The sequence below is a fragment of the Delphinapterus leucas genome, unplaced genomic scaffold (assembly GCF_059928025.1).
Source record: "Delphinapterus leucas isolate spDelLeu-1000000601 "Yukka" unplaced genomic scaffold, BTC_Dleu_Yukka2 spDelLeu_asBTCV2_sq40, whole genome shotgun sequence".
Classification (NCBI taxonomy): Eukaryota; Metazoa; Chordata; class Mammalia; order Artiodactyla; family Monodontidae; genus Delphinapterus; species Delphinapterus leucas.
Window position 1 is genome coordinate 1,020,869 of NW_028322249.1, and position 20,197 is coordinate 1,041,065.

General features: G+C 33.3%; 1 protein-coding gene across 20 annotated transcripts in view; it reads right to left on the reverse strand.

The window, feature by feature from the left end:
• LOC149743946 (uncharacterized) overlaps window positions 1-20,197 on the reverse strand; it is a 122,112-nt gene that overhangs the window by 91,396 nt on the left and 10,519 nt on the right. For 4 of the 20 annotated variants that reach the window (XM_089905938.1, XM_089905940.1, XM_089905948.1 and 1 more), the window contains one exon: window positions 16,170-16,355. The exons of 6 other annotated variants lie outside the window; for them this stretch is intronic. Coding sequence is in view for 5 of the 14 variants with exons in the window: in XM_089905948.1 (XP_089762074.1) it covers window positions 16,256-16,355 (100 nt within the window). In the remaining 9 variants the exon portion in view is untranslated. Of the gene's footprint in view, window positions 1-79; window positions 16,356-20,197 lie in introns of those variants that run through there. 10 more of the 20 variants (XR_016391626.1, XR_016391625.1, XM_089905935.1 and 7 more) reach the window with 5 other exon arrangements.

Consider the following 20,197-nt stretch of genomic DNA (forward strand, 5'->3'; position numbering starts at 1 on the left):
TTGTTTTCATATGTGATGGGAACCTCCTAATTCTTGAAAAGACCTGTGACTTCTGAAAAAAATAAACAATATCTTGAAGTTTTGTGACTTCACACCTACTTTATAAACTAATTGAGCTGAAGATTGGTGTTTAAAATTCTTGTGTTCTCGAGTGGACAGCTTGTGAAAAAAATTGAGGAAAAAATAATACTTACTGGAAAATAAGACATTTATTTGGTAAAGTATAAAAATATTCTATTGGAGAAGTGAATATGGCCTGTGCATTACTTATTAATAATAATAAATATTTACAAAGCACCTTCTAGGCACTAGGAAAAGTTCTAATTGCTTTCCATTTTTTTTATTATATGATAAATGCCCCCATTTTATGGATAAGGAAACAGAATAAGTAAATATAGGTAAAAATTTAAGAGTTACAGTCTTAATCAGTTTTTTAAATTAATTACAAATTAATAAAATTCATGTTCTGGTATAAATTAAATTGTGTTTTGAATCATTTACTTTTTAAAATTTTGTTTTAATTTTACTCAAAGAGAAAAAATATACTCCTGAGTTTGATTAGAGAGAAAAGTGGTCACATTTCAGGAACTAGGTAATATACGATCTTTATATACAATGCCAGCGCCCAGGAAGAGACTGCCTATTATAAGTTGTTTTTTCTCAAAGTAACAGCTTTATGGAAATATAGTTTACTTACCATACATTTTACCACTTTAAAGTGTGCAATGTTTAGCATTAGTGCTTAAGTGTTCATTGTTTGGTATATTCACAGAGTTCTGCAAGCATCGCCACTATCTCATTTTGGAATATTTGCATCACCCCAGGAAGAAATCCTTTAGCAATCTCTCCCCTGTCCTTCCTCTTCTTAACTCCTATTAAACTCATAAGTTTTTCAAAATTGAAAAAAGTCACATTGAATCTTAACGTGAGGCCCCATTTTTTGTTTGTTTGTTTGTTTTTAAGCTGTGAGAGACTTATTTGTTTGAAGTTGATGATAATTGTTTTTAAGAGATTTACAATGCCAAATTACTGAGTGTTTGATAGTAATGTTAATTTAAATGTGTTACACTAGATGTAACAAAATTCAGATTTTTCCTTATGTAGTATGTTTAAGATGGGTTGCTTGTATATTTTAACCCCTTAACATGACTCTGCATTGAATTTCTATGGTAACCGCATTTCTGCAAAGGCATAAAAACATTCAGAGGCTGTGCCCTCTCTCTCCTTTTCCTGTTGCCTTTCAGATCAGGAGAACATGTCTCTCCAGAAGTCACTGGAATGCCCTACATACATTTATTATTATTGCTATTTCCATCCCCCAAATTAATATCAAAACTACCATGACAGATTTGTAAAGAAACCATTTAGGACTACTCATGAGAAAGAAAATTATCTTGGATAATGACAGAAAAGAAAAAAAAAATACAGTTAGAAGATAGGAAGTCAAATTCAAACTGTTTGGCCTAATCCTGAATGTATCATTTTCATTATATAGTCAACTTCTGCTGTGACTTTATGGCTTAATGATATGATTATGCCCAGTTGATGATGAGTAGCTCTGGTCATAGGATCACCCGAAATCCTAGTCATGTTTAAATAGAACATAGTGGTATGTGAGAAGCTCTTACTCAAACTAAGAGTAATTTACTGTCACAGCAACCAAGACTTTGTCCCCCAACTTCAATTAGGCTATGATGTTTTATCATAATATTTCATTCCTCTCAGATTTCCTATCTTTGGTTATAGGACCAGATGGTTTCACTGGTGAATTCTACCAGATATTATAAGAAGTCATACCATTCCCTCTCAAACTTCTCCAAAACATAGATGAGGAAAGAACACTTTGAAATTCATCTTACAAGGCCATCATTACCTGATACCAAAGCCAGACAAGGATATACAAAAAAATTAAATTACAGGTCAATATATGTGATGAACATAAATGCAAAATTACCCAATAAAATATTAGTAAATCAAATTCAACAGTACATTAAAAGGATCATACACCATGATCAAGTGGGCTTTGCTTCTGGGATGCAAGGACGGGTCAACACTTGCAAATTAATCAATGTGATTCACCACATTACAAAATAAAGGATAAAATCCTGTGATTATCTTAATAGATGCAGAAAAAGCATTTGACAAATTCAACATCTTTTCCTAATAAAAAACTCTTAACAAAGTGGATATAGAAGAAATTTATCTCAACATAATAAAGGCCCTATAACAAGCCCACCGCTAACATCACAATCAGTGATGAAAAGCCGAAAGCTATTGCTCTAAGATCAGGAACATGACAAGAATGCCTGTTCTCACTATTATTTAACACAGTACTGGCAGTCCTAGTCAGAGCAATTAGTCAAGAAAAAGAAATAAAAAGCATTCAAATCAGAAAATAATAATTTAAATTGTCTCTGCTTGCAGATGATATAATATTTATAATAGACTTCACCAAAAGACTGTTATAACTAATAAACAGTTTCAGTAAAGTTGCAAGATACAAAATCAATATACAAAGGTCAGTTGTGTTTCTATACACTAATAATACCTATCAGAAAGAGAAATTAAGAAAACGATCTCATTTACAATTGCATTAAAAAGAATAAAATACTTGGTAATAGGTTTGTTCAAGGAGGTGAAGGATTTGTACACTCAAGAATTGTTCCAGATTGAATGTTGAGCATCTTTTCATGTACCTGTTGGCCACTTGGGTGTCTTCTTAGGAAAATGTCTACTTAGTTCTTCTACCCATTTTTTAGTTGGAGTATTTTGTATTGAGTTGTATGAGTTCCTTAGATATTCTGGACATTAACCCTTTACTCTGTATATGGTTTGCAAAAAATGTTCTCCCATTCTGTAGGTAGCCTTTTCATTTTGTTGATTGTTTCTTTAGCTGTGAAGAAGCTTTTTAGTTTGATATAGTCCCACTTGTTGATTTCTGCTTTTGTTGCTTGTGTTTTTGGTGTCAAATCCAAAAAATCATTGCCAAGATCAATGTTAAGGAGCTTTCCCTACATGTTTTCTTCCAGACGTTTTATAGTCAGGTCATATGCTGAAGTGTTTAATCCATTTTGAGTTAATTTTTATGAGGAGTATAAGATAGAGGTACAATTTCATTTTTCTCCATGTGGTTATCCAGTTTTCCAGACACCATTTGTCGAAGAGAGTATTCTTTTCCCAGCAAAATAAGGTATCAAAGAGGTATCAGCACTTCTGTCATTATTGCAACTTTACTCAGAATAACCAAGATATGAAAAAACTTAAGTGTCCATCAATGGATGAATAAATAAGATGTAAAATATATATGTATGTATATATATATATTTATATTATATTATAATTAATATTATAATATATATATATAATTCAGCCATGAAAAAAAATGAAATTCTGCCATTTACAACAACATGGATGGACCCTGATTTATTATGCTAAATGAGCTAAGTCAGACAGAGGAAGATTAAATGCTGTATGATATTACTTATTTGTGGATTCTAACAAAGATAAACTTGTAAAAACAGAGAGTAGAATAGTGATTACCAGGGGCTGAAGGTTGGGGGATTGGGGAGATGTTATTTAAGGATACAAACTTAAAACTAGTAGATAAATAAATCCTGAAGTTCTAATGTAGAGCATAGTAATTATAGTCACCAATACTGTATTATGAACTTCAAATTTACCAAGAGACTAGATCTTCATTCTTCTCATCACAAAGAAAGAAGTGATAATTACATGACACATTAAAGGTATTAGTTAACACTATGGTGGTAATCATATTGCAATATATAAATGCATCAAATCAACACATTGTACACCTTAAAATTACACAGTGTTATATGTCAATAGTATCTCAATTTAAAAAAGAAAAAAAAGTAATTGGTTGAATAATTTAGTTATCAGAATTGATGTATGTGTAACTTTACCACCTCAACGTGAAGCCCTGATTTCTGTCTAGTCTAAGCTTCAGAATTCAGTTTTACAATTGTAAATTAGAAATGAGGATTCTGAAAAGTCCTACACATAAATCCATGTAGATACATATAGCACGTGCACACACACACACACATCATACTTTGTGTATTTATTTTGAATAGAAAATGGAATAAGCAGGTGAGTAGTTTCAAAGTTGAAGATTTATTCATTTTTGGAAATTTTAAGGTAATTTTAGTCAGTTTGATATAAATATCAATATACTATATGTTGGCTGCCATTGGTCTAAAAATCTACCAGATCTTCCAGCTCCATGCTACTAACAATATCTAGTACTGTTGTGAGCTGAATTGTGTCCCCCCAAAAGATATATTGAAGTCCTGAACCCAGGCACCTGTGAATGTGACCTTATTTGGAAACGGGGTCTCTGCGATTTAACCAACTTAAGGTAAGGTCATATTGGATTGAGGTGGGCCCTAAGTCCAATGACTAGTGTCCTTATAAGGAGAAAGAGACACAGAGAGGTAGACACGCAGGGTAAAGGGCCATATGATGGTGGAGACAGAGGTTGGAGGGATGAAACTTCGAGTCAAGGCACGCCAAGTATTTGCCAATGATCATCAGAAGTTAGGGAGATGCAATGAAGGATTCTTCCCAAGAGTCTCCAGAGGGAGCCTGGCACTGCTGACACATCAATTCCAGACTTCTAGCCACCAGAACTGTGAGAAAATAAATTTCTGTTGCTTTAAGTCATATACTTGTAGTATTTTGCTATAGCAGCGCTAGGATATTAATACACATACTATATACAGTAGTAGATAGTAGATTGGCCAGTGATATTCCAACTGGGTAAACATTTCTTTGACATGTTCTTACACAGATGGGCATTCACCATACCTTAATGACTTGCAATTTATAATTTTGCTTCTGTGACAGACCCATGATATGAACTTTGGAACAACAACAACAAACAAAAAGTACTGGGTGAAAGAACAGTATTGTTTCTCCTGAGAGACAATTAGAAACTGGTTTCAGACAGGCTGGAGGTAGAGAATGCAAATTTTCTGTTAAAAATCAGTGGAATAAAAGCATTTTATTTCAATCTCATCTTTTCGACCCCTGTCAAATGCCTAAAAGAACAAAAGAATAGTAGAAAATTCAAGATTTAATATAATAGAAAAAAAACCCTTCAATATACAAATAGAATTATACTAGCCAAAAAATGTGAAATATTAACCTAAACAAGAGTGCATGATATTTATTTTCACAAACTTCCTCAGTCTCCAAGATATTTGTACATTTCCAAAAAAAAATTAAGTATCTTATTCTGCATAATCTCTACAAAATGACAGTTAAGACATCAAGAGTTATAGGAAGGCTCTGGGTACTGTGGAATATATCCTGTTGGGACCCAGATATTTGCGACAGAAAAGCAGATACCTGGCAAATAAAAAACAAATAAATAATAAAAATAAATAAAACCATCTGTACACTTTCTTTCCTAGCCTGAAAGTTACTTCACTGAGAGCTGAATAGAGGAGAGAAGGAAAAGCATTGCCATAGACTAAATGTTAGTGCCCCCATTCATATGTTAAAACTTAATTTACAGTGGGATGTCATTTGGAGGTGGGGCCTTTGGTTGGTGATCAGGTCATAAGGGCAGATCCCTCATGAATGAATGACACCAAACCTGCTGGCACCTGATCTTGAATTTCCCAGCCACCGGAAGTGTGAGAAATAAGTTTCTGTTGTTTATAAGTCACCCAGTCTACGGTAATTTGTTATAGCAGCCTGAATGGGCTAAGACAGGAATAGAGGAGGCAATCCATGATTTTATAAGTTGAGGGGTGCTCTGGATACTCTAGCTTTCAATATGATGGGCTCTCAATATTACACTTTCCTTTCTGCACTTTCTTCTGTACTTTTGAGGGATAAACATGCAAGCCACATATTTCAGACAACCTAGCTTTCTGAATTTCTCTTGGTTTCTGCCAATTGGAGGCACTAGATGGAATTTAGAAGGAAGAAAGAAGAAACAGAATATTACTTTGCTATTTCAGTTTCTTTCAGCACCTAGGGGCTGTGACAGTAGCAGGACCATAACGACAAAAGAAGGCATCTTGCTCATGGTCTTCTTGGCATGGAACCTCCATTCTAGGAGAAGAGCATGCAGGGGTGGAGGCAAAGAAAGGCAGACCAGCTCTACAATATACAAAAATTTATTGAATTAAATGCTCGCGAAATGGGTGAATTTTATAATATTTAACCTATATTTTATAAAGCCGTTTTTTTAAAGGTGATTTTAGGCAGCAGTGAATGTCAGCAACTTTGAGAGTAATTTAGCAGCAATGGTAGAGTGGGCTCCTGGTTTTTGCTTAATAGCAAAATACATTTCTAACATAGCAGACACAGAGAGCTTACCCCTCATACTGTCAGCAGCTCTGGGGCGAAAATGGTCACATGAGCTGTAGCCTAAGGCAGTGACAGTTTCTTGATCTATGAAGAACAACCCTCCTCTTCCCTTAACGCCTTTAGCCATTCCATCACTCTAGTCACCCGTGATCAGCTATAAATTTCCCCATCCTTAAATACTGAATGGTTTTCACATCTGCCAAATGTACGCTGAATACCAAAGAAGATTTTTCTGTCACCCAAGCAATTTGTTGAGGAAAAGTTTGGAGTCAACACCTCTGAATCCACGCCCCAGATAGTCCCAGTTACCATAGTTGTCAACATCTCTGGCAAGCAGCAAAAATAATTCAAAGATGGATCATACTTAGAAAGGAAATGATATGTGCTCTATGCGCAAAACATTTTTCTTTAAATCAGTAAACGGTCACTTCTGATAAAAAGATGGTTACAGTAAAACAAAGGAATGAAAGAAATGCTTCTCATTATTCTCACAGAATTTATAGATAATATCATCTTTATAAGTAATAAGTGAAATTTGAACAATGAGAAAAAAGTATTCCAAAGAGACTTTATAGGATGTCCAAAGAATATAGAATTGAGTTGCAAAATGTCACAATATGACAAAAAATGAAAAGCCAGTGTAGAGAATAATGCCCATTATAGGTGGAAAAAGTTAGATGTTTGTAAGTAGTTATGAGGGTGACTCAGAGAGAAAGAAAGAGAGGGAGGGAGGGAGGTGGAGCAGGGAGAGAGAAAGGGGAATGTAAACATGATCACAGAAGGAATGTTAGACTTTAAAAAGGTATATCTAACATGCATTATTGATATTTTTAAGAAGAACTAAGCAAATGAAAATATAGAAAGAGTCTAAAGTATAATTTTTTCAACATTTTTCTGAAATAAAAACAAGTTGAATGTGTAGACTGAAGGGGCTCATAGATTTCCAAGAAATAATGAAACCTAACATTCATACCTACCATTCCAAATCAAAGCATATTCTGGTAAGGATGTTAAAATTCAGGTACAAAGAAAGAATCCTAGGAGTAGGAGGGGAAAAAATCATGCCCCCTACTAGTGTGAGATATCAAGATGGATTCGACATCTTCACAGTAATATTCATGCAAGGAGACAGTTTGATCAGTTTCTAAAATATACTGAGAGGAAGAATATGTGATGCAAGAATTTTATAATCAGCCAGGTAATCCTTTGATTTTAAAGAAAACTTTTGAGTAAAAAGGAAAAGGGTGCACGAAGTTATGCCATTTATGAATAACAAGGTCTGAAACTCCTAGGGGACAAGGTTAGGCAGTGATAAAGAAAGAAAAGGGAGAAAATGGAGATGAAATCAACTGATTAGGTGATGAGAACTAAAGGATATTTTTTAAATTGACAGAGTAGACACCCATGCCAACCCACCCCCACTCCTGCCCAAATACGTTAAGATTAATTTTTATTTAATGAAAGTGACAGAAGCGTGAGATGGTCACATGATCAGAGCAAAGGTAGCGGGAATATTCAGCCAGCCTCCTTTGGGTTGCAGAGTCTGTTAATTTTGACTCTGTTCTCATGTGAGGACTCTTGTCAATACGCAAAGCTCATTTTTTCTAAGCTCAAAGCTTTTTCAGAATCAAGTCACCTAACACCATTCAGAAAGAACTTTAAGCAGCATCTATATCCTTCCTGTGAAATATTTATGAGCAACTTGGATTCTGACTTTCCTGTCAAACCCACCAAAGCCTAGTCTACATTCTCTTTTAAGGACATGATGGATGTTGGAAGTGGAAATCCTGTTTATCCCCAGCCCACATCTATCTTTCTATTTTTTTCTATTTCTATAGATGATAGATAGAGAATAGAGATACAGTTAATTTCTCACCGAGCTTATTAAAAAATCTATGTTCTTACAAGATGTTACTTATATTATTTCATTTGATTTCCCCAATACTGTTAATAGTTGGCATCATAATTCCCATTTTACAGCATAGAAATTTCAATTCCATTAGGTTAAATCAATTTGTTCTAAATTACACAGAAATTCAGTTTTGTGTCTGGTATTCGAAGAATCTCTTTGTACTTCCCCACCACCCCTTACTGTAGTTGTAAAATTCACCTATTGGCAATCACATATGGTAAATGATCATATGATTCCAGAGAATAAATTACAAGTGTTAAACTTAAAAATAATGGCTTGTTAGTTCCCTATCCCCCCATCTTTAATGACAGAAATCACAGATCTTGTTCATGAGGATCACAGTTTTTGAAGTAAAATACTGGATTTTTATTTCTATTGCTATGACGGTATTATTATAGTAATACCAAAACAAGAAAAACACAATACACAAAAAGAAAACTACACACCAATTTCCATCATAAAATAAATGTAGAAATCCTTAGCAAAATATTAATAAATAGAATTAGCAATATATAAAAATAATTATACACCATTACCAATTGATATTCATTCTCAGCATGTAAAGCCAGTTCAATATTCAAGAATTATCAATGTAATTTACCCAATCCTAAAGAAAAAAAAATTGCATGGTCATATAATTCAATGCAGAAAAAGGGTTTGACAAATTTCACAACCATTCATGTTGTAAAAACAACAAACGAACAAAAAGCTCTCAGAAAAATAGGAATAGAGAATAACTTCTTCCACTTGATAAACAGCACCTATGGAAATCAAAAACAAAAAGAAAACCAAAACCAAAAATCCCAAAGTTAACTTATACTTAATGATGAAAGACTGAATTATTTCCCTCCTCAAGATCAGGAACAAGGCAAGGATATTCACTCTCACCGCACTCATTTCACATAGTATGAGGTGTTCTAGCAAGTTCAGTAAGGCAAGAAAAACAATTAAAAGACAGATATGTAGGTAAGAAAGAAATAAAATTGTCTCTATTCGCAGATGATATGATTATATACAAACTGAAGTCTAGGAATACACATATACTCAAAAAATACCCTTTTAGAATTAATAAGTTAAGCAAGGATACAGGATATAAAACAAACATAAAATATTAATTGTAAACCTATTTGCTAGGAATTAACTATGGGCAGTGAGATTTTTATAATCACTCAAAAATGAAATATAGAAATATATCCAAATAATCAAATATTTACAAGACTTGTCATCAAAAACTATAAAATGCTCATGAAAAAAATCAAAGAGGTTCTAAATAAATGGAAGACATTCAGTGTTTATAGATTGGAAGCTTCAGCTTGGTAACTGTTAGTTTTGCAAGGGCCATCATAACAAAATATCAAAGGCTGGGTAGCATAAATAAAATAAATATATTTTCTCACAATCCTGGAGGCTTATTAAAGTCCATGATCAAGATGTCAGCAGGGTTTTATTTTGCCTAAGGCTTCTCTTCTTTTCTCCTAAATGGCCATCTCTTCTCTGTACCTTCAGAGTCTTCCTCTATGTGTGTCTGTCCTAATTGCAAATCAGGTTGGATTAGAGCCCATCTTAATTACCTCATTTTAATTTAAATACCTCTTTAAAGACCATATCCCAAATATAGTCACATTATCATATTGTTAAGTCTGGGGGGTTAAGACTTCTACACATAAATTTTGGGGAGAGTCAATTTAGCTCATAACAGTAAGGATTTCAATTATGCCAAAATTGATATATAACTTTAAAACTATTCTCATCAAAACATCAGCAAGAATTTTTGTATAGACCAGATTATTTAAAAATATATATGGAAAAGAACAAAGGAACTAGAAGAACAAAAAGAATTTGGAAAATGAAGAATATAGTAGAAGAAGCCAGTCTACCCAATTTTAAGCCTTATTTTTTATCTTTATCTTTTTTAAATTACTGCTTTATTTATTTATTTTGGAGTATAGTCACTTTACAATATTTTGTTAGTTTCTACTGTACAGCAAAGTGAATCAGCTATACGTATACATATATCCTCTCTTTTTTGGATTTCCTTCCCATTTAGGTCACCACAGAGCACTGAGTAGAGTTCCCTGTGCTATACAGTAGGTTCTCATTAGTTATCCATTTTATATGTAGTATCAATAGTGTATATATGTCAATCCCAATCTCCCAATTCATCCTTATACTATATTTAGTAATCAAGACTGTGTGGTGTGAGTGGAGGAATAGACACATAGGCCAATAGAAGAGAACAGAAAATTCAGAAATAAACTCACAAATATGCCCAAATGAGTTTTGACAAAAGTGAAAGGAACAATTCAATGGAGAAAAGATAGCCTTTTAAACCAATGGTACTAGAGTAATCTGATAGGTTAAAAAAAACTGGGCCTTGACTTGTCACACATCTTACATAAAAATTAGTATTCTGGTTGTGATATTGTACTATAATCTAAGATGTCGCCATTGAGAGAAACTGGGAAATGAGTACATGAGACCCCTCTGCATTATTTCTTATTACTGCTAATGAATCTACAATTACTTCAAAATGAAACTTTTTAAAAAATTTAAATAAAACATTTAAATCCTAAATAAGATCAATAGTCTGAATGTTGATTCATAGTAAAGCCTTTGTCAGTTTGGTGCTTGTGCTATCAACAGCAAGGCAGACTGCTATGATCAGGTGAAAAAAAGAGATTACTGTGTGTAGCCTCTCATCCTATAATACCCCACTTGAGTTCAGACCTAAATAGAAGAGAGTCCTATTTACCAATCAGCTGGGGGAACACATACTGTCTATATATATGTAAATATTTCATTTTTAGGAGATTAAAGAAATTCCTAAGCTATAAAATCAAAACTATAGTGCTTAGGACTCAGAATGTTATTTGCTAACTTCAGAGTTTATGAAGATCTTTCATTATGAGCTTAAGAGAAGAAAAGAAACTAATATGTAAATTAAGCAAAAGAAAGTTATAATAAAAGAAAAACAAAGAGAAAACCCAACAGAGAAGGTAATAAAATTCCAGTGGAGATCATTACAGGTACTTTTTAGAAATAAAGGTAGTAGAACATAATGATAAGCATGATTTAGAACTGAAAAATGTTGAGAATAAAAGCAGTACACGCAATTTTTAAATGGCCAATATAACCTCCAAAAATGACAGAAACTGAGGATGGAAATTATTTTCCAAATATAATTTTAAATGATTTTTTACCAACTGAGGAAATCCTTTCAGCCTAACATTCTCCCCCAAAGGGCATTTGGATTTGAACTCCTAAAGATGGGAAGATAATTGGTATTTTATTGCTCAATATGTTTGCAACCATAATGATGAAAATATTGTTTATTTACTTTCAATTTTGAGTCAATCTTCAGGCCACGGAAAGAAGATGCTATGTTTAAGGATGGAATGAAAATCCAAGAGCTATGATAAAAATGTAACTTACACAAAGCAGATTGTGAAGAATATTGGGTAGAGAAACAAGGGCATTAAAATTGTCATATAAAGTATGAAAACTGAATTAAAGGACTATAGAAAAATGAGTTTAATTACATTGTTTATACTAAAGATAATTGACAGAAAAACCAAAAGAATAACATAATTGACTAAAACAGTTGGAGAAGAGGACCTGAGTGAGTTAAATATTTATATTTGATATTGGGGGAATAATAAATGTTATCTGATATTAATAAATTCAGAAAATATATATTGTTTGAGAAGGGAAATAACCAAAATATAAACAATTGTGAAGAACTTGTCTGGAGAGTAGACTTAGAAGTGAAGAAGTGATCTGACTCTGTTGATATTTAATATAAAACATTCTTTAACATGTGATTTTTTTAATGAGCATATATTACTTGATAAAACCAAATACTTTAAAACTACAACCCTACTTACTTATAAGTGATAGTGATTTATATGATACGAAGGTGCTTATTGTTGAATTGATATGAAAAAATTTAGAATAGAAGCAATTACCAAACTAGAATCATGCATGTAAACATTTTTTCTAGCATTTTTTATGTGTTAAAATGTGTTATTTTTCTTTGCTTTATACTGTTGAATTTGAAATATCACCCACCCAAGGCTCTTCGTTTCTCCCTAGTTACTTGGCTAGCGGCTGCTTCTATTTGCAAGGACATATCATGTGAATTACAAGGAAGTAAAATAATTGGCCTTCAACTAGACTAAATTTTCACCAAGTGGATTATTGTGCCCTGATAATGCCCACAGTCTAAATGACAACACTCAAAACTCAAATGTGTTCTTAATTATAATTTCCAAGTTAGGAAAATTGTGTTTTGTATAAAATATTATTTCATTAAATTAGCCACAATAAAAAATAAGAATCACCTTTCATTGGGAATATACAAGAGTAAGTTTCAAATAATTTTATCATGGAAAGTATTATAATAATCATTTCTAATATTTACAGTTAAGAATCTTAAAATCCTTCTGGCTTTACTTTCAAGAAAAGTCATCAGCAACATTTAAAAATGTATGCTTATGAAATAAATCATCCAATTACTCTATTTCTATGTTTAAATTCCCCAGTTCTTCTGGCAATAGAATATAAGTCACTGAAGCTTTGTTTCCAGTGGAAAGTGGCTGGTACCTCCAATCCTACCCCAGAAACCCACATTTATATAATCTGCAATAATTATCCAGGTATTTTTAGATCACTTCCATGGCTTTAATATTTACTTGTCATGTTACTTATTTTCACAGCTAGGCATCACATCACCCGTCTTTACAAATCAATTTATTACAAATTAAAGGATATAATCCTTCTTCTCTGACTAGTTTTCTACAATTTCTTTTTCCCAGCAACAAATATAATTAAAAATAATAATTGATCATTTGTTTTAACTTGTCAGTAGAACTTACCATTTCCTGGTAAGGACATCTTTGTTAAAATTGGATGATTTTTAAATGTGTCAAAATGATCAAGATAATAAAGGTCTTGAAATATTTGCCTTTTTGAATTTAGAAATGTAAGCTATGACAGAATACAATTTCTTTCTGTAAAACACATACAAAAATGAATAGCACGTTTCAAATAGTTAACTGTTATTTCACAAGGATCATAAAAATTAAATAATTAGATGAGGAACTCTGTTCCATTATTCAACAGGACAATTAGTTCTATCAACATTTACAAGTTTTAAATATAGATTTATAATGCAAATATATTTATAATGTATTTTTATTTTTTTAGTGTATTTTTAAAATCTTCAATTAAAATCAGTAATCAAAAGAATTTAACATTAATGATAATAAAGCATTTATTATAATGTTTCTTTTATTCTTCAGTTATACTATTTCAATACTTTAAATACATGTTCAATTTTATTACCATATTTATGAATTAAAAATCTTAGTTTTGCTTAATGTCCTCCACTAGCAAGAAAACAAAAATTGAATGATACATTTCCATTTACTTATAACTTGAATTCTTTATAAATAATTTTATTTATCAAATATAAATAACTATGATTATAAATATAAGGTTTCAAAAAATGAGAAAAGCGAAGATACAGTTCATGAATTTGTGCTAATGACAGTTAATTATGCTTAAAATTTACTGTCAATTTGAACAAAAAACTATCACAAAAACAAAGTAGGACATTATATAATGATAAAAGGTCAAATCACCAGGAAGATATAACAATTACAAATATATATTCATGCAACATCAGAGCACCTAAATATATAAAACAAACACTGACAGAATTGACTAGAAAAATAGACAGAAGTGCAATAATAGTAGACGATTTCAACGTCTCACTTTTAAGAATGGAGAGACAGTTACCTTATAGGGAACAATTTTTATGAGTTTTTCTTCTCTCCTTCCCTTATTTATTTTTGCAAATATAAAAAAAAAGCACAAACTGTGAAATAATAAAGAAAAGAAACAGAGATGAAAGAGAGAGAAAGGGGTGGAAGGAAGGATGGAAAGAAGGAAGGAAGGAAGGGAGGGTATCTTACACAAAAGGTGACATACTATACACAGTTTTCTGCAACTTCCTTTTATCACTTAACAATTTATACTCCAAAATATACAATATATAATCCATTTAATCCATTTTGTAGAGATCTTCCCAACTGCTTTGCGCAAGTACATAGTAATCCACTGTGTAGATATATTGCAGTTTATATAACTGTTGGATTTTGGTGTTAGAATTTTGGATTTTGAGGGTGATTTCAATTTTGTTACTAGTACCAATAATGTTACATTGAAGAACATTTGATACATGTCATTTTTTGGATCTTTGGAACAGATTCCTGGAAGAGGGATTGATAGATCAAAGGCCAAATACAGCTATGATTTTGTTAGATATTGATAAAATCTTCTCCATGGATGTTGTCCCATTTTACATTTTGAAAAACAAAATATTAGACTGCTTTTTCCTCCTTAGCCTCACCAACAGAGTGTTATCAAACTTTTCATATATTTCAAATCTTACAGGTGACTAATGGTTTTGGTTTTAATTAGCATTTTTCTCATTATAAAGATTATAATATGAAATATATTTTCTAACAAACATTGTTCCATTGAAAATATGAACCCTACATTTCGATCTGAGTAGCCCAGGGAAGTATCCTGGGTTAATGACATAAGTGGCTATTTAGTTGTAATTAATTAGGTTAATCTGAAACCATCCATTTTACTCAGGACTGCAGTTTAAAGAGATAGGAGAAAGAAAGGCAGAACAGAAGAAAGGGAAGGAAAGATGGAAGGAAGGAAGGAAGGAAGGAAGGAAGGAAGGAAGGAAGGAAGGAAGGAAGGAAGGAAGGGAGAGAGGGAGGAAAGGAGGGAGGGAGGGAGGGAGGGGAGGGGTGAATTAAGCTAGGTCTGAATTAAGACAAAAAAATATATGAATAAATGGGAAAGAACTGCTTAAATCAATGTAATTACCCTTGTTTGCTTGAAATCTGTGTTATAGTTTGAAGTCCGTGCCATACCTACCTTGTTAAAAAAACACTAAATTTACCTATTTTGCTCATATTCATGTTTCTCATAAACTCTGACCAGAAATTACAAATTTTAAAGTTTTACGGCATTTCAACAGTAAACTACGTGCATAACCTCAGAAATGGATTGATGTCTCTTGTTAATACATATTTTGTTCATCATATGCTGGGTAGGAGCTACATATTAGTATATATGCTCAAATTTTTATTGCATTTAACACACCAGAAGGGACATTATACAACTAATAAGAAGTGAAGTCCATATTAAGTTATTTGATCAAATATGTTTCATGAAAACTGCCTAAGAACATCAAAACAATTAGTCAAACCCAAAATTCAATCTGAGTTAGCATTCATATTCAAAGATTTGAATTCAGAAGTAAGTTCAGAGACCAAATATTATATTTTGATTTGTTCTGGAGTGGCCATCTGCCCATATGAAAGTTTAAAGAACCAAAATAACTACTCTGTGCAGGTCAGGTTCACAGGCATCTGGGTGTTGACTTGGAAAGCACAAAAAGTAATAATCACAGCATGTGGTACTTTACCGAGTAGCCAGCCAAAAGTGTCTGTCTAAATAGTCAAAAAATTTAGCTGTCATAAGAATCCTTTGAGGAAACTTTATAAATACCTATCAAATTTCAAATATCAGTGGCCAACATTTTTAAAAACACCATAAAGATCTAATAAAATGTTATAGAAAAGTTATAATAATCCTGAGGTACCCATAATTTATATCCTGGCACATTTAAAAATGTTCCTTTTGTTTAAAAATGGGCTTCAAAGATATCAATAGTTTTATTTGTATATTTTATAAATATTTGTGTGCTAGTCAATAGTCTGATTTTTAATTGTTTAAAGCAAATCCAATGCCACAAAGAGCTACTTTAGTCATGACTTGCAGGAGTTCAAGGGGAATATCCTCTATCTTCACCCCTCTGCCCCTCCCCTACCTTCAAGTCTTCTCCTCACAGGTCTCTGCCTGGGAACTGTGGACTTTTGCTGCTCCTTTTCTTGGAAGAGTGGCTGCTGAAAGGAGTTAAATATGGCTCTTGGATAAGTAAGTCTGGGTTGGAGGGCCATGAAGAAGGGTCAGCAAGAGGACAATCTCCCTTGGCGTCCGGAACTTGTAGAATAGCCTGCAATAGAGTGGACCACCAGCTGAGCTCCTTGAAGTGAGAGCTACAGGCTGGCAGGGAGAAGGGGGACCCCAGTGTCAACCAAGAAAAGTTAGATATGCACACTGATGCACACTAAAGGTTGACAACTGAGAACATCTGTCTCAGACTCTCCTGGAGGCATTCACCAAAAATAGAGTTACAGGACCTTACACCTGACCAGCTGGAGAAGGGGTCTAGTAATTGCCCTGGTTATCATGCTTGTCATGATTTTTCAGCACATAAATGTTTGAGAATCACTGCCATTTTGAATGTGTGTTTCACTTGTCTGTTTTTCCAGTGGACTTTACCTCCTTGCAAGGAAGGTTTGTGAAGATTTGTTGCTGTTGTTTGCATTATTAGTTTTATTATGCTAATTCTAGAATCTCTGGTGCATAGTGCAATCTCAGGCAGGAAGTAATGGCTCATTAAAACAGGTATCCCAAAAGTCTTAGTAGAACTTCAAGATTAATTCCTTCAGGAAGAGGTAAAATTGTCATTAGATGCAGATGATATGATTCTATATATAGAGAACCCTAAAGACTCTACATGAAAACTACTACAACTGATAAACGAATTCAGCAAGGTAGCAGAATACAAGATTAACATACAGAAATTGGTGGCATTTCTTTATGGCAACAATGAAATATCGGAAAGGGAACGTAAAAAAACAATGCCTTTTAAAATCACAACCCCCAAAATAAATACTTAGGAATAAACCTCACCAAGAAGGCAAAAGACTTATACGCTGAGAACTGTAAGACATTAATAAAGGAAAGTGAAGATGATTCAAAGAAATGGAAAGACATCTCATGTTCTTGGGTTGGAGGAACTAATATTGTTAAAATGCTCATACTACCCAAAGCAATCTACAGATTTAACGCGATCCCTATCAAATTACCCATGACATTTTTCACACAATTAGAACAAATAATCCTAAAATTCATACAGAACCATAAAAGACCCAGAATTGCCAAAGCAATCCTGAAGAAAAAGAACAACGTTGGAGGCATAGCCACCCCAGACTCAGACAGTACTCCAAAGTCACAGTAATCAAAACAGCGTGGTATTGGCACAAAAACAGACATATGGATCAATGGAACAGAATACAGAGCCCAGAAATAAACCCACACACCTCACTTAATCTTTGACAAAGGAGGCAAGAATATATAATGGGAAAGAGACAGTCTCTTCCGCAAGTGGTGTTGGTAAAGTTGGACAGCCTTATATAAACCAGTGAAGTTAGAACACATCCTTTCACAAATGAACCTATCTACACACGAAAATAAACTCAAAATGTCTTAAAGACTTAAACATAAGACATGACACCATAAAACTTCTAGAAGAGAACACAGGCAAAATATTCTCTGACATAAATCATACCAATGTTTTCTTAGGTCAGTCTCCCAAGACAATAGAAATAAAAATGAAAATAAACAAAGGGGACAGAATCAAACTTACAAGCTTTTGCACAGCAAAGGAAACCATAAACAAAATGAAAAGACTACCTACAGAATGGGAGAAAATATTTGCAAATGATGCGACCAGCAAGGGCTTAATTTCCAAAATACACAAACAGCTCATACAACTTGATGACAACAGAAGCAAACAACCCAATCAAAAAAATAGGCAGAAGACTTAAAGAGACATTTCTCCAAAGAAGAAATACAGATGGCCAATAGGCACATGAAAAGATGCTCAACACTGCCAATTATTAAAGAAATGCAAATCAAAACTACCATGAGGTACCACCTCACACCACTCAGAATGGCCATCATTAAAAAGTCTACAAATAACATATGCTGGAGAGGGTGTGGAGAAAAGGGAACCCTCCTACAACACTGTTGGTGGGAATGTAAGTTGGTGCAGCCACTGTGGAAAACAGTATGGAGGTTCCTCAGAAAACTAAAAATAGACCTACCACATGATCCAGCAATCCCACTCCTGGGCGTATATCCAGACCAAACTATAATTCAAAAAGACACATTCACCCTGATCTTCACAGCAGCAATATTCACAATAGCCAAGACATGGAAACAACCTAAATGTCCATCAACAGATGAATGGATAAAGACGATGTGGTACATATATACAATGAAATACTACTCAGCCATAAAAAAAAGAATGAAATAACGCCGTTTGCAGCAGCAACATGGATGCAACTAGAGATTATCATACTAAGCAAAGTAAGTCAGAAAGAGAAAGACAAATGCCATGATACCACTTATATGTGGAATCTAAAATATGACACAAATGAACCTATCTATGAAACAGAAACAGAATCAGAGACATAGAGAATAGACTGGTGGCTGCCAAGGGGGAAGCAGGTGGGAGAGGGATGAACTGGGAGTTTGGGATTAGCAGATGCAAACTGGTATATATAGATTGGCTAAACAACAAGGTCCTACTATATAGCACAGGGAACTATATTCAATATCCTGTGATAAACCATAATGGAAAAGAATATGAAAAACAATGTATATACATATGTATAACAGAGTCACTTTGCTGGACAGCAGTAATTAACACAATGCTGTAAACCAAGTATACTTCAATAAAAAATAAGTTAATTAAATTTTTAAAAAGATTAATTCCTTCAGAAGAACAAGTACTACACATTCACAAAAAAAGCACCCTTTGAAAGTTTAAATTTTTGAATTTCTTTGCCACTTCCTTAGTTTTGATCATCTTGGACAATATACTTTTAATATTGACTTTTAAAAATAATTGTGTTTCAGTGTTTGCTATCCTTAGAGAGACAGAAACAGATAAGTACAACTAAATACTTATTTTTCAAAAGTCTCAAAAGTATAAGGGAAATGAAAGTAATTATATCTTCAAATGATTTTGGGGTATGTTTCTAATTCCATACTTCTGATGCGATTAAAGATTAAAACTGTATTAAGACATTTGAGACATGCCGCATTGGTATTAAATGAATTTAATTTTGCGTAAAGTGGTAGAAATATTTTCTTCAGCAAACATACCTGCAGATATAAAATCACAACCATAAATCTACAAAAAAGCAAGCTATTGAATGAAATCTGATTGGTTATTTCCCTGCAGTATGGATCTGCTAATCATTTAATTTACTACTTGCTAACAGAAGCCAAAATTTAAATATATATATATATATCTTCAATTTTAAATCATTCATATATATGAACAAGTATACATACACATATATAACAATTGTTCGTATATATATATATATATATATATAAACAATTTAAAGTAAAGAAAGTACATCTGGTGGCCTATTTTTTCCCCCCGATTTCTAAAGAACACCATATTCTATTCTAGGCAGTGGAAGGTCAATCCACCTTAAGGGCTGTTCAATGAGCATATCTGAGAAAGCACTGGTTTAGCCAATGATGTACTTATTGAGGGAGGCCCTAGTGCCACTGTCAAGAGCTTATCCACAGGAGAGATAAGAAGGTACTTGTTTGGTTTGTGAAAAGAAGTAGTGAGGAATGGCAGGTAGCTGCAGGCTGATGACACGTGATGTCCATATATATGTAGAACCAACACGCCCATAATTGCACCCATTTTCCATACCCAAATCCAAAGCCTTTATATCATTAATCCCAGGCAAAAATGGTAAGATTCATGTGTGTTACTATCCCACGGCTTCAAGATGCCTATAAACTCATATGAGTATGTCTTAGTTATATCAGTGGAGGACAAACCAGGCTTCTATCACCAAGCCCCATTCCATAACAGGCAAACCAGTCCAAGACTTCTCTGAGTGCTGCAGGAGAGTCTATGGAAGGGGCGCTCACTCCACTGTGATGCCTAAAATGCCTTTGCACAGAGCAAACATT